This window comes from Akanthomyces muscarius (assembly GCF_028009165.1).
Source record: "Akanthomyces muscarius strain Ve6 chromosome Unknown contig_16, whole genome shotgun sequence".
In the NCBI taxonomy this organism is placed as follows: Eukaryota; Fungi; Ascomycota; class Sordariomycetes; order Hypocreales; family Cordycipitaceae; genus Akanthomyces; species Akanthomyces muscarius.
In genome coordinates this window covers 620726-634884 of record NW_026611617.1, presented here as the reverse complement: position 1 = coordinate 634884, position 14159 = coordinate 620726, and the positions used below count along the sequence as shown (strand labels likewise).

Sequence of the window (14159 nt, the reverse complement as noted above, 5' to 3'; positions counted from 1 at the left end):
ATAGAGCGGTCTAGAGACATATGCGTGTAAATTAAGTAAACAAACACTTTCAACCAGTCTCTCCTTGACGAGGCGGCATTGTCCTCGCTGGTTTCGCCTCGCGCCTTACCTCTACCCGAAACAAAGAAACAGCAAGGACCCGCTAAGCTGCAGAGCGGCGCAGTGATATTGGACAAAATGGCGATATTCATCGAGGGCCGCTGAATTGGTATGTGTCTTGAGGCTGCAGTGTCAGCCCCAAGCCCTCCAGCCGCAGCACCCTGCAAAGGGCTTCTTTTCTAGCCGAAGAGTAGGCCGCGATTCATTTACCGCATTGATTTTAGATCTGGGCGCGAAAGTCAACATCATGCGATGCGCTTCGCTCTTTTCCGCCGCCACTTCTCGAGCTGTTCAACGGCAGCTGAAATGGCAGCCAAGCACCATTCTCACAGAGCGCCCGAGAGGCCTCGTGGACAGCCTGGGAGGCTGCCTCACAGCATGACACATGGCCAGGGCTCATTGTTCGCCGCTTGAGGCGGTTAGTCCGCGGCGTGGAACCCCAGCTGTAAGCCGAAGCTGTTCGGACATGACGGGAGGCCTTCAATGCATTTGCAGTATTTAACTTATAAAAGGGCTGTAAGCTGTGAAAGCCTTTGAGTCACGCAACTTCCACCGCAGGCCTTTTACAGCCCTTTTGTTTCCTCGCAGTCGCAATGGCCTCAAGCTCCAACGTGTATATCGACGATGTCGACGTGAACAAAGGTCTTTGGACAAATTGGAACGGTAATGAATTGACCGGTTCCAGGAAAACCATGGCCAAAGACACCGCGGATCTGTTGAACATATTTCTGGGTATCTTCATCGTCTTTGTCGAGGCCGCGTTCTGGGGCTACATCTCCCTGGCCTTGTTTCTTAGGAATCGCCGGCACGGACGAGATGCTCTCCACCACCAGCTACAAGCAGTTTTTCGCAACGTTGGAAGCTCGCTCGGCACATTCACCACGTTGCTCAGGTTTTCTTGGAAGGTCTGGGGCTTGCGTGCGTGCTGGAGGCGCACCCGTCTCCCAGCCTTGGCCGCCTTCCTCTGCCTAGGCTTCTTTGCGGGGGCCATGCCTTTCATCTTGGCCATGGCCATGCTTGATAGCCAGGGTGTCGAGGTTCTGGTTCGAAACATGGAGAACTGCGGCTTCTGGTTCGCAACGTTTACCACTTCCGGCACGACGGCGGCAACGTTGCTCGTCAACCAGACCCAGGAGGCCGTGTCCTATGTCGACCTCTGCTACAACCGGGACACGCCTTCAAACGCGTGTGATTATCACCTCGCACAACGACGTCTGCCCATGCTGGCAATTATTGCTGTCCCATGTCCATTTTCTGCTGATGTCTGCCTCAGCAAGGGTCCATATCCCGCCGTTCAATGGCAGACGGACCAACTGGACTCGCATGTCGATTTCGGAATCAACGCACGGCCCAAGGACAGAATGCTGCTGCAGAGGACTACTGTATGTGCGCCTCTGGACGTGGATCGGTTCACAAAAGTGACTTCCGGCGCCATGAGAGAGGAAGAGCTCACAGGTGTCTACTTTGGTTCCAGACCCGGCCAGAACTATACCTACATGGTGAGCAACTACGAAAGCGTCGCAAAGCCTGCATACAACATTGAGTGAGTTCTTGAAAGCACCGACATTATTGCATGGAAGGCCGTTTCTGACGATTATAGTGTTGTATGGAGCAAGGCAGCAAATGGTTCTGTATGGTCCTCCACCTTTACACCCATACCAGAACTCGTTCGAAACGATGCCGACGTATCGATTGTTTTGCTCAACAACCGGGGTATACCCATCAAGGGAACAGACGGGCCTTGTAGCGACCCATTCTTCTCGGCCACGAACAAGACCTTGCTGGCTCACAAAGACTACTACCTGCCAGACAAGCCAATCACAGCGATAGGGTGCACCGATCAATATGCCTTTGGAAACCCCGTGACGGGACAATGGACTGAGCCCATGTCGTCAATCGATACGGCAGACTGGGGAAACTTTACCAAAGACTGGCGTCTGTCTGTTGGGCAAACGGCGGCTATTGCGAGTTTAGCTTGGGCGAGCTTCGGAAGCGGCGGTATTGAGGGCGTCATTCTTGGTCTAGAGGTTGGTGCACTACTGGCCAAGAAAACTCCAGGCATATTCACAGGCTTTCAGAACCCGCTCCCCAATGAGCAGTGGAAGAAGGAAGTCGGGTACTGGTTCAACATTGGCCTGGCCAAGCTGCAGTTTGGCTTGATAGGCATCGCTGTCGGGCCCCAAGATCCCACGCTCCCGGACTTGCAAAACGCGCTGCACACCTTCACCGTCGGGAACAAGAAGCTCGAAGAAGAGATCTGCAGCTGTCAAAAAGTTTACAGCCTGGATCACAAGAATTACAATGGGAGGGGGCTCCTAATCTTCCTGGCATTCGGTGGCGTCATCGCCGGGGTGCTGCCCTGGCTCAAGCACCGCCTTCTCCGTTTACTGTCTAGGAAGGAAAACCTTGCGCTCCTGTGGAACTCGCACTCGACGCTTCAGATGCAGAGGATGCTCATCGAGAGCGTCGCCTCTGGCGGAGCGGGCACGTGGGAGCGTCTCGAGGACGATGTTCCATGCTTGATTCCGCACGACGCGCTGGCAGGGTATCTGAACATTGAGCACGAGGAGAACGGCAATCGGCACCCAAAATGGTACAGCGACGCCACAGCGGCAGATGCACAGGCAGACGCTCCAAACGGCGTACAAGGGGCGGGCGCTCCAGACAATGTGCATGTCGCGGACGCTCCAAACGACGCGGTTCCCCTGCTTCAAGGGGATCCTGGTCCAGGAGCCGGTGCGGGAGATGTCGAGCTGCAAAATCTCGCTCCGAGGGCATGAGGTCTGGTACACACAACTGCTTTGTGACGGAGATGAATCATGAGGCAATCAGCTATGGCATACATTATTTCAGGTAAATTTTAGATTATCGTATCCAACCTGCCCGGAGCACGACTGGCGCAATGTTTATTCTTCGCCTCACCTCGTGACTACATCCTTGGAAATGACACTTTGATGGCGTGCAGAAAGCCCGAGTCCACAGATCAGCTCTACCGAAAACAATAGTCCGATACTCTGGTGTCTGGCTTCTCGGCAACTTCTCTTCTGAGTGCCAGTGGGTGGGTCTCGGCGATACTCAAGACACGGCTTGCTGACGGCCAGCCATGACGTAGAGTCTCGTATACGTCCACAATAGCTATTTGACATGTTTATTTAATTGCATCTTTGAGACCTGCAGCACGTTTGCGCTTTGCACTTTGCACGCCTTGGACCACGTCTTGGCTTCGCGACCTAGACATCATGCACGCTCCACAACTTCTGGCTTCGACGGCCTTGCTTTCGTCTTTGGCCGTCGCCGAGTCTGTCGACTACATTGTCGTAGGAGGCGGCACTTCTGGCCTGCTCGTGGCCAACCGGCTGTCGCGCGATGCTGGCACCACCGTGGCCGTCGTCGACCCGGGCTCCGACCAGAGAGAGAATGCCATTGTCAAGTCGCCCAATGACTGGCTGCAGATTCTGAGCACCTACGTCGCCGAGCCGCACGTCTCCGTCGAGCAGACGCACGCTGGCAACCGAAAGCTCACGTTTCTCTCGGGTCGAGGCATTGGCGGCACTAGTCTAATCAATGGTGCGTGGGCCGCGGTTGGAAATGGACAGTGCTAATAAAAATAGGCATGACGTATATCAGAGGCGATGTGCCGGAATTCGACTCGTGGGAGCAGCTCGGAAATAAAGGCTGGAATTGGGAAACGATGAGCAAGTACTACAAAAAGCTCGAAGGCTTTGTTGCGCCCGAACAGTGGCAGATTGACGCGGGCGCGACGTTTGACCCCGAGGCCCACGGTACTGGTGGCGATCTTCACACCTGCTTCAACCCGAAACTTTTGAACGGGTCATGGTACAACGCGACTGTTGCTGCGTGGGAGTCTCTCGGCGTCTCCAAGATCAACGACGCCAACTCGGGTTCTGTTCGTGGGTTCGACGTCTGGCCGCAGACAATCGATGCCAAGACGAATACCCGATGGGATGCCGCGTCCGCCTTTTACTGGCCCGTCTACGAGAAACGCAGCAACCTCCGTCTCATCAACGGCACCGTCAGCAAGCTGCTGTGGGGTGACGCAAACGCCGACAAGGCATTGGCTTCGGGCGTCGAGTTCACCAGCACAAAAGGCGACGTCGTGCAGCTGAGCGCCAAGAAGCAGGTGATTCTGGCTGCCGGCGCGCTGAAGACGCCATTGATTCTGGAAAACAGCGGCGTTGGCCAGGCGGCACGTCTGAAGGCAAACGGCATCCCCGTGGTGGTAGATTTGCCCGGCGTCGGCGAGAACCTGGTCGACAACCCGCTCATTGCGTACGTTTACAAGAGCGACTTTACTGCGAATGGATACACGCCATACTCGGCATTCCTGACCGCCCAGCAGCTGTTTGGCGATGCGACATCCGACCAGGCGTCTTCCGTCAAAAAGCAAATCCCCCGGTGGGCTCAGCAGGTCGTTGACCGAAGCAACGGCGCTCTCAACGCGTCCGCCATCGAAAAGATCATGAACATCCAGCATGATGTGATTTTCAACAAAAACGCAACCGTTGTCGAGATTGTGCAGTCCGCGCAGGACGGCGCCCTCAGCGGCGCCGCGTGGAACCTGTTGCCATTCAGCCGCGGCAGCATTCACATTGGCGACAAAACCATCGACAAGCCCGCCATCGACCCGCAGTTCCTAGCCGTGGACTACGACCTCGACACCACGATTTCCGTTGGGAAAACCGTTCGCAGCTTTTACAACTCGAGCCAGATCCGCCCCCACGTCACCGGGTACCTCGATCCCTCGATGGACAAGCTGCCGGAGAACCCGTCCGAGGACGACTGGCGCAAGTTTGTCGAGGGCGCTGCCGGGCCTAATAACCATCCGCTGGGCACTGCGTCGATGATGGCGCGCGAGCTGGGCGGCGTGGTGGACGCCAAGCTAAAGTTGTACGGAACGGCGAATGTGCGTGTCGTGGATGCGTCGGTGGTGCCGACGCAGATCAGCGGGCATCTGACGGCTACCATCTACGCGATTGCAGAGAGAGCATCCGAGTTTATTCTTAAAAAGTGTTAAATCAGACTTCAATTATTCTTGTCACGCAGACAGTAGCAGCCTTCCTTAAAGTGGTGCATGAATATTAACGCGATTTGGCGTTGGCTGTGTAGTGACTTTGGCAGCATGATACATACTGCTTGCATATTATACATTCAGAATCTCGTGTCCAATAAATTGACATTTCCGGTAGTGATTTTAGTAACTGTAGGTATTGTACCGGAATTTGCGTACGAGTGACGCGATCAAGGTTATTTCGTTGTTGTAAGTTGAAGGTTGGGGCCTGCAAACGCGGGGTGAAGTGCATTGTGCATGGCAACCATTACGGAAACAATCGCCTAACTCTGTTTAGCGCACTTCTTTCGAAGTGGTTTTCTTTTATTCTGTTTTCCCTTTGTATTTTTTGGGCAATTTCTACAGCCCCGTTTGCTTCTTTCCCCTCACAGATTCACACCTCTTTAACTACTACCGTCAATTCTCTATAGCCCACGGTAGCCACCGCTCTCACGCTGCTGTATTATCTGAACCTTTACTAATCGGAAATAGTAATACTTCAACATGAGCGAACTCAGACCCTCCCAAGCTGCCGCCCACACGGAGCCCGAGCCTCCTTCTGTCGACGGCGTGCAAATGCCCACATTTGCTGCCCTTCCGGGCTTCTCGAAAGGACTACACAAGGCCGCGGCCGAGTACTTTGTGAGCCTGGGCGGAGCTATCAAGCCCCGACAGGCGAAGCATAAACAGAAGATTGACGAGGCCAAACAACGAGGGTCTCTGCGCACCATAGACCAGATGGTCTTCCCTGACTGGACGCCGGAGTTAGAGGCGCAAGCCAAGCAGCAACTCGAGGCTACAAGAATAAATTGGTCCATTCCGAAAGGAAGCTTCTCCGCATACATGAATATTAGCAAAGCGGCTGTGGTGCTTGCCCGATGCAGCCCTCGGGATATTGTTGGGGTTCGGACGCGACTCTGCTTCGATCTGGACGGCTCGGCGAAGAAGCCAAACAGTCCTGCTCCTAGCCCCTTCAGATCATGATCAGGTGTTTTTACCAATAAGTTGAACCAATTGCTGGCCCACCAAGCGTGGTCTACTGGCCAACCTGGGGGCCGCGTATCCTCTCTTGCAGCAGCACTTCAGTACACTGTGATTCTGCGTACGGAAGACAAAAGAGTGGGATATGGAATTTACCGACCCGTTTCTTGTGCAAATGCAGGATCATATCAAGAGCAAGGTATCTGCGCGTGAGGCGCATACGAAGGCCCGAGATGTTATCCTGCAAAGCGGCATACCAATCAACATGTACCACATCAGTAATGTTTTCAAGGCATTAGAGGAATATGTGGTAGTGATCCCTGAGCGTATCAACGAGGACTCACTTTACTATGTTACCAGTGATGATTTGGGGACTCTCATCCAAGCGCTGAATAACATGGCTGATCCAGATACAGGTTGTCTCAACCTGTCAACTGAAATGTTTTACAAGATGTCGGTCACAATTCGACCATCCCACGGTATTAGCCCGGACGGCAAAGATCTTGACAGAGTTCACGAAGAGGTCATGCTAAAGGAGAGTAGACGGATGCTCTATTGTGAGAGCCTCTGCGCAGATCGGAACCGCCGAGGTGGTGCCGCCAACCAAGCAGAAAGCCAGCACAAGTCTGGCCACATCAACACATCTCGGAATATCAGCGAAGATGGTGTTGCTCCCGCCGTGACAGTGCAGACAGGGAGCGACAATATCTCTGCTTTTACTCCTCTCGATATACCTGAAAGTCCGGCTCAGACTAGTATCAAGGTTGAACCTGATTCAGCTGCCTCTGACGACATGGACATGGTTCCGACAAGGTCACGCCGAGGTGAAACACCATTAACGATATGGCAATTGTTGAATTACCCTCACCGCACACCAGATGACCTGGTCAGATCAGTGGACGCCACCGCATCAACTTCGCAGGTCATCGGGAGACATCGGCAGAAGGAAGAAGCTGATTCAGCCGGAGAAGCCCAACGAGAGTCGCACCGCGCGACCACTAACAGGCCAGCCAAAAGAGTCAAGCGCGAGGCCGAGTCTCATGACGGCGGAAAATAGCCCAGATGGCCTGTTTCCATGCGATGGGGCATATGCCCTTAGAAAAGGGCTCACTGTGCTATCGCAGACGTCCCGTTCGGACTCATGGCGATTGTCGTTGGAGGGATTGATCTTGCATCGTACGGGCCGTTATGGCCATCCGGGCTAGTACAAATATAATGATGCGATACGCTTTTTTTGGACCGTGTGACATAAAGAGTATGAGGTATCCATTGTAATCAGTCGTCTTATATTCAAGTCGTAATCCATAACATCTGCATTCTGTCATGCTTCCCAATCCATCGTCTCAACCATCCAATCCCATCCTTCGCCGCCATCCTCCGGATTATCCACCACAATCTCTTCCGTCGCGACTGTACTCCTCGCGACCGTATATCCTCCTTCCAGTCCATGCAGCACCTCGCCCACGATCCACGATAAATCATACATCTTTAGCGGCGGCGTCTCTCGTCCCTCCGCCGCGTCCTTCCACCGATTCCGCAGCTCCTTGGCCTTCCACAGCGCCTGATTCACGTCCCCCTTGCCAAGAACCTCGTGCAGCGGGTTCGTTTCCTCGTCTAGTGCGCGTAGCACATTATGGTGATATGCGTGCGTCGATGATCCGCCGGCGGCACGGCTGCGCTCCCGCGGAACTGTCACGGCAAAGACGAGCAACAGCAGCACAATCGCCTGCTCAATCCATGCGTAAAACTCGTAGAAGTCGACTTTAAAGTTGCGCTCGGCATCTTCAGGTGTAAATGCCCATGCGGAAGGCGCCAGTGCTCGCCTGTAGGCGGCCTCGAGGTCGAGGAATTTCCACCGCAGCCTCTGGCACGCCTGCTCGAACCGGTGCAGCGCCTGCGGCGGCGACAGACCCGCGGAGAGTGTCGTCGACGTGCGTGTCCCGAGCGGTGTGCTGTTGGGTGTCGGGAGATTTGTTGTCGCGGATGGTGGCGGCGGCCGCGCAGACGGCGGGACGGACCGTGACCGCGAGCTGTCGTGCGCTGGGTACGATTTCGAGGACGTGCCGTTGCGGGGTCGTTGCTTGAGGGGTGACCATATCGAGCCTTCTAGGCCAACAGATTGTTTCGTCATGTCGAGAGAGTGTATGTCCTGCGCCTGCTGCGGCGCAAAGAGGGGGCTTGCCGGAGCCCAGGTCTGGGCGGCTAATCTCGTGATGTTGGGAGGGAAAAACTGTGCTCAAGGACGGAGTCGCGCGGTCGCAATCATGGCAGTCCAGATGCCCACATGCTCTTATTTCCGCTTCTGCACACAGACTGGGTGCAGTAAATGCCGTGCCTCGCTGCTTGAGCTCGAAGGCTTGTGCAGGTGGTAGTTGAGGCTGCAGAGGTGCGTCGAGGTCGTCCAACAGCCCCGCCAAACGTCACAGGCTCGCTGGATGGAAATTGGCATCCAAGACTCTGTCGGGGCTTGCTAGCGGGAGAAAAAGGACATTGTAGAGAGGAACACGAAGATAAAATGTAGTTCGTTGCCCTTGATACGGAGGCTTTGCATTTACTCCTACGTTTGCTCCGTTGTGATCAATTTGACGATTAAATATTCTCGCGGTGAGGATAGATATGGTGATGCCTGCTAGGCGGATCACAAATCTACGCAGCACATCTCGGGCGAATAAGCCTGTTTTGTCTGATGACGGAAACTCTAAAAGTAGAAACAATGTTAAATATAACAAAAGAAATCAAGAAACTCACTGCGGTGGCTGTTCTGCCTTGGCCTCGTTGCAAGAGGGCGTTGCCTGGGCAACAACCCCATACCGAAGTACCTAAACAAGCGCGGCGCGAACGGGACCCAGCGCGGCATCGACAGCCCACTATCGCGGCGCATCGTTGATGGACAACAAACTAGCATCTTCAACATCGCGCCATCATGGAAGCCTCAGAGAACCGGGGATCTAGAATCAGCCGTCTACCGGGTCCCTCCGCACCCTCTGGCCTTTCGGAACTGAGCGAGTCGCAGCACAACAGCCGCAGCCAATCCGCCATTCCCGGGCTCAAGAGCTTGAAGCGCGGGATCCCACAGCCTGCGACTCAACCGGAACCAAAACGAAAACCTCTTTCTGACCGCGCCGCCGAGTATCCAGCCAAGGCCTCGCACAACTATGCGACGAGAGCGAATGTGGTCAAGGGCCATGCGCTTGCGAGCGTATCCTCCGTGAGCCCCTCTTCTGCCTCTTCTACCGTCCCGTTACTAACGCGCCTAGTTGAAATCATCATACCGACAACAGCCTGCTCAAAGCTTCGGGAAGAGCTTCGGCAGGGGGGCCAGTGTGACAGGCCCCCCTGCGCGATCAAAGAGCCAGGCGCCACGGCCCAAAACATCCAACGGACACCACGATGGGCTTTTCGATGTCGACGGCCGAGTTATAGACATGGAGTCGCAGTTCAACGAGCTGAAGGACATGGTAAACAGCTCTCTCACTCAAAAGAAGGGGCACGACGATGCACTCGAGCTAGCGAAGACGCGAGGTACGTCACACGACGAGTGTCGCTTACACATTGCTAACTATCGCAGTGGCCGAACTCGAAAACGATCGAAAAAATCTTGCTGGACGCAGCGAATCCCTACGCGCCGAGCTCGAAGTTGCCAGAGAAGAGGGCCATTCCTTGCGACGACAACTCGATGAGGTCCAGTGGAAGAGTCGGCGAGAAGTCGATCAACTGAACCGCGATCACTCCCGAATCGTGGACGATCTGGCTCGTGAGCACCGCACTACTGTGGAAGATCTTGGCAGAGATCTGGATCTGCTGAAAGACCAAGAGACGAAGCAACATCAAGAGCGCATCGAGTCAATCACGCGAGAACATCAAAAATCCCTCGAGGATGAGCGCCAACGTAAGGATCGGGAGATTCAAGAACTGCGGTCGCGTATGGGAAACGAGGCACAAGATATGAGCTTGAGTATGCAGCGCAAGGAGCGAGACTTGCAAGACTTGCGCACCGAAAACGAAAACTTGAAGAGTGAAATCGAGCGACATAAAAGTCTCAATGGCAGCCTCCAATCCAACCTTGCGGAGTTATCGGCCGCCAACATGACGCTGGAGGCTAAACTCAATTCCGCCCGATCACAAGTTGAATTTCTCGAGTCTGGCAGCAAAGCACAGTCCGACTCCTTTGCGAGCATGGAAGCTAGGCTCCAAGAGGCCCTACGATTAGCCGAGGAAGCGAAGCAAAAGCTCATTAAAGAAGAGACTGAGAGACGTGTTTTGTTCAACAAATACCAGGAGCTCAAAGGCAATATCCGTGTCATGTGCCGAGTACGTCCCCCGCTGGGCGCTCTTGAGGACGATCGCGCCGGCATGTCCTTTCCGGACGACAAGACATCGGCAGAAATCGTCCTTGCAGGGCCTGAGGAGCGCAGCAGTCTGGGCGTAGTTTCGCGCAAGAATTATCCCTTCGAGTTTGACCGCGTGTTCATGCCAACATCTCAGAACGAAGAGATCTTTGGCGAGATTTCACAACTCGTCCAGAGCGCGTTGGACGGCTACAATGTCTGCATTTTCTGCTACGGCCAGACCGGCTCTGGCAAGACACACACAATGTCCTCGGACGACGGCATGATTCCACGCGCAACGCACATGATATACGACACAATAACGAAGTTGAAGGAAAAGTCGTGGGAGTACACTATGGAAGGCTGCTTTGTCGAGGTATACAACGAAGAATTAAATGATTTGCTGGTACCCAACGAGCGCAACTCAAAGAAGCTGGAAATTCGCCATGATGAGGCGCGCAAGCAGACCACCATCGCCAACTGCAGAACCGTCCGACTGAGCTCCCCCGATGTGGTCGAGACGATGCTCAGCGAAGCTCAAAAGAACCGAACCGTGGCCGCAACGAAGGCCAACGAGCGCTCATCTCGCTCCCACAGCATTTTCATCCTCAAATTGGTGGGCAAGAATCTCGCCACCGGAGAACAGTGCGAAGGCACACTGAACCTGGTCGACCTGGCTGGTTCGGAACGTCTCAAGCACTCGCAGGCCGAGGGCGACCGCATGAAGGAGACGCAAAACATCAACAAAAGTTTGAGCTGTCTGGGCGACGTGATTGAGGCTCTGGGGCGCGGGTCCGGCCACATTCCATACCGCAACTCCAAGCTGACGCACCTTCTCCAGTACAGCCTGGGAGGTAACAGCAAGACGCTCATGTTTGTCATGGTGTCGCCATTGGAGGCCCATCTCAAGGAGACACTGACGAGTTTGCGATTCGCAACCAAGGTGCATAACACACATATCGGAACAGCAAAGTCTACGAAGAAGATCAAAGGCGGCGACTAGCCAGTCATTTATGATTTGCATTTTGGGAATAAGCGATACCTTGGGAACTAGCGGGTGTGATTTTGGATTGGTTATCGGTTGCGCGCGGGTTATACAGGATTTTTGTTGCTCTTTGGCAGTTTAAATAATCAAGACGACTCTAACACATTGACAAATGAATCCCTCCCCGAGAACTATTCCGCCTCGAGAAGCTTGGCGGCAAAGTCGACGGCAAAGTCTTGCCCGCCACGGACAAGATGCTGAAAAGGACCAACTCCCCACAGTGTTTTCGAATGGCGGCCGACAATGTCCATGACCTCTCGTCGCAGCATGTTTCCCCTGACCTTGGTGCACCTAAAAACTAGTCGAACGCATTCGACGAACCTCTTGTCCATGTGTTCTCCTTTCATGCATTCCTTGAATCGGCTGGTGGCCAGTCGCTGGAGACGCTCAATCCCAAAAGCTTCTGCGACAGCGTAGGCGTGGACATGTCGATGAATGAGCTCGTCATCTGTGCGGGTCAGAAAGGCATGTTACCAAGGTTGAGGTATAGACTTACCCGCTTCCGAAAATTCAACGACTGGTTCGACAGAGTATGTGCCCTTGTACAGGTATTCGAGCATGCGCCAGTAATCATGGGGTGGCCACTTGTCAAAGTGAAACTCCCTGATGGCTTCCTTCTTCAAACCACCCTTTGTCAATGCGTCTTTAAAGTAGTCGCACTGGGCCGCCAGAACAAAACTGTGGGCTGGGAAGCGCAACCCCTTGATGAAGATGGTGATGTCGGATAGCACCACGTTGTTGAATGACCTAGTTACGCCTCGTTAGTGATCGCGGACAAATTAGACTAACCAAGAACTTTTACTTACTCTGTCATCATACTCTGAAAGGGTTCTGAGAGGGAGCCATCTGGCGTAGGGGCGGCAGAGCAGGCAAGTTCATCGCTGCGTCTTGTTCTGGTTTTCGCAGGTGGCTCTTCGTCCGATGAGGATCCGTCTGAACTGCTGTCGCTTGAACTCTCGCTGTAACCGTCATCGTCTTCGCTTGGATGCATCTCCCAAGGGCCGTTGTGCAGGTTCAACGGTATTGCCATTTTGGTCGTAGGACACTGAGTAAACCAAGTCTCGTCATGTCGGAAAGATGGAGGATTTTACGGGTGACAATTGTGAGGAGATTGCAAACACGGCAGCTCCACAGAGCAGCAGCTGTGGCCTGGGTCGTCTGGCGACGCGTTTGTCACAAGTGAGGAGACTCATCTGAGCAGGGCCGCTCCAACTTCACTTCCAGTCAAACTTGCTCTTTACATTGCCACCATTTCTGCATCTGGCGCCATGGATCAAAACAACGGCAGCGTCACCGCACCTGACGATGGCATCCAAGTTAACAAGAACTCAGATTGCCCAGCACTCGACTGCAAGTCTTTTTTTTCTGGCCGTCTACAATGTCTACAGTCCTTGGAGCTAACGTTCCAGTTTAGAAGAAGGCGAGTCGCGCAAGAAGGCAAAGTCTATGCGTTACCAGATACCGGAGCCACGAAAGGACCGATATCAGCAACGGCGCAGGTCCAGGATTGTCGATTTCCTCTGCAAGGCTGGGATGCACAAGGAGGTGTGTAGAGAACTGGACGAGGTGCTAAGAAGGAGAAAAGATTATCTTGATCACATGAAGGAAATATTGGACAAGATCAACGAAATGGAACAGCAGGACAACGACGACCACGGCTCTGATACAATTTGAATTTGCTGCTGCAAATTGGTACATTTGCTAAATTTCTGTACTCAAGTGCCTGCCTAAATGGACATTAATTCTCCCAGGTATCGTTCCATGGGCCCAAGTAATCGACTTTGCCAAGCGGCACTCCCTTCATGCGGAGAATAGAGTAGACCGTCTGTAGGTGAAAGAAAAAGTTTGGCATGCCAAGCGACAAGATGAACTGCTTCCCAGTCCCCGTCTCTCCCATGACTTTCATTTCCATCTTGTCCTTGCCCTCCAGCTCCGCAGGTTTGATGCCATCCAGAAAGGCTTTGAGCTTTTCTGCGCGCTCGACAAGCTGGGCCATGGTCAGGGGCTCCTCGTCCTCCCAAGTCTCCAAGCTGTCGATGCCGAATCTTTTCAGCGATAGATTGGTGGTATTCCAGACAGATTGCACGTGAAAGCTCAGAGGCTTCATGTCCTCTATGAGCGTGGCCGAGGGAAGGCTGTCCGCCCCGCTGTGTTGCGTGGCCTTGCTGAGCAAGCCGATGAGGACGACCGTGCCTCTGGTGAACACGCCAACGCTGACGTTGTAGATGCTGATATCGGACATTTCGCCGGGAAATAAGGGAGCAACAGGCGGATTGATAGTTGTGGCTAGTATATTGCACTGAGGAAGCAGGTTCCTTCGGGAGGGGTAAGCCTGGCGTCTAGTAGTCTAGGCCCAGCCCGATTGATACTGTCAGCATTCGAGTGGCCTCCCAAAAAAAGAAGTTGCTAGGATATATTCATAACCCAGACAATAATGCTAAAAGGGAGAGAAAACGGGAATTTTCCGCCGAGCTCGAGGGACGAACTTGACAATCTGCATAACGACAGTCCTAGTGTTGCTGCTGGGGGATGAGGAACAGTTCTTCATTTCGACTGCTTTGCGGTGATGCGCTAGCGATAGAAGACCGCACTACCTGTTACATAATATGCACATGCTCTGGTCTGAACCAGCTATTTA

General features: G+C 53.7%; 9 protein-coding genes across 9 annotated transcripts; 6 read left to right on the top strand and 3 right to left on the bottom strand.

The window, feature by feature from the left end:
• Positions 1-692: 692 nt before the first annotated feature.
• LMH87_008244 (uncharacterized protein) lies at positions 693-2879 on the top strand (the record flags this gene model as incomplete). Its single annotated transcript, XM_056196138.1, has 2 exons — positions 693-1642; positions 1700-2879. 2 exons carry the CDS (start codon positions 693-695, stop codon positions 2877-2879), a joined length of 2130 nt encoding a protein of 709 aa, XP_056057338.1.
• A 459-nt stretch (positions 2880-3338) lies between these two features.
• On the top strand, positions 3339-5134 carry LMH87_008243 (uncharacterized protein; the record flags this gene model as incomplete). Its single annotated transcript, XM_056196127.1, has 2 exons — positions 3339-3666; positions 3711-5134. The coding sequence occupies 2 exons, from the start codon at positions 3339-3341 to the stop codon at positions 5132-5134; spliced, it is 1752 nt and encodes a 583-aa protein (XP_056057337.1).
• Positions 5135-5671: 537 nt separating this feature from the next.
• LMH87_008242 (uncharacterized protein) lies at positions 5672-6151 on the top strand (the record flags this gene model as incomplete). The annotated part of the gene is made up of 1 exon (XM_056196116.1): positions 5672-6151. One exon carries the CDS (start codon positions 5672-5674, stop codon positions 6149-6151), a length of 480 nt encoding a protein of 159 aa, XP_056057336.1.
• A 172-nt stretch (positions 6152-6323) lies between these two features.
• Positions 6324-7205, top strand: LMH87_008241 (uncharacterized protein; the record flags this gene model as incomplete). The annotated part of the gene is made up of 1 exon (XM_056196103.1): positions 6324-7205. The coding sequence occupies one exon, from the start codon at positions 6324-6326 to the stop codon at positions 7203-7205; it is 882 nt and encodes a 293-aa protein (XP_056057335.1).
• Positions 7206-7469: 264 nt separating this feature from the next.
• Positions 7470-8279, bottom strand: LMH87_008240 (uncharacterized protein; the record flags this gene model as incomplete). The annotated part of the gene is made up of 1 exon (XM_056196092.1): positions 7470-8279. The coding sequence occupies one exon, from the start codon at positions 8277-8279 to the stop codon at positions 7470-7472; it is 810 nt and encodes a 269-aa protein (XP_056057334.1).
• Positions 8280-9071: 792 nt separating this feature from the next.
• Positions 9072-11479, top strand: LMH87_008239 (uncharacterized protein; the record flags this gene model as incomplete). Its single annotated transcript, XM_056196081.1, has 3 exons — positions 9072-9356; positions 9406-9670; positions 9717-11479. The coding sequence occupies 3 exons, from the start codon at positions 9072-9074 to the stop codon at positions 11477-11479; spliced, it is 2313 nt and encodes a 770-aa protein (XP_056057333.1).
• A 173-nt stretch (positions 11480-11652) lies between these two features.
• On the bottom strand, positions 11653-12551 carry LMH87_008238 (uncharacterized protein; the record flags this gene model as incomplete). The annotated part of the gene is made up of 3 exons (XM_056196070.1): positions 11653-11969; positions 12018-12268; positions 12328-12551. 3 exons carry the CDS (start codon positions 12549-12551, stop codon positions 11653-11655), a joined length of 792 nt encoding a protein of 263 aa, XP_056057332.1.
• Positions 12552-12826: 275 nt separating this feature from the next.
• LMH87_008237 (uncharacterized protein) lies at positions 12827-13195 on the top strand (the record flags this gene model as incomplete). Its single annotated transcript, XM_056196059.1, has 3 exons — positions 12827-12871; positions 12936-13020; positions 13107-13195. 3 exons carry the CDS (start codon positions 12827-12829, stop codon positions 13193-13195), a joined length of 219 nt encoding a protein of 72 aa, XP_056057331.1.
• Positions 13196-13259: 64 nt separating this feature from the next.
• Positions 13260-13763, bottom strand: LMH87_008236 (uncharacterized protein; the record flags this gene model as incomplete). The annotated part of the gene is made up of 1 exon (XM_056196048.1): positions 13260-13763. One exon carries the CDS (start codon positions 13761-13763, stop codon positions 13260-13262), a length of 504 nt encoding a protein of 167 aa, XP_056057330.1.
• Positions 13764-14159: the final 396 nt, after the last annotated feature.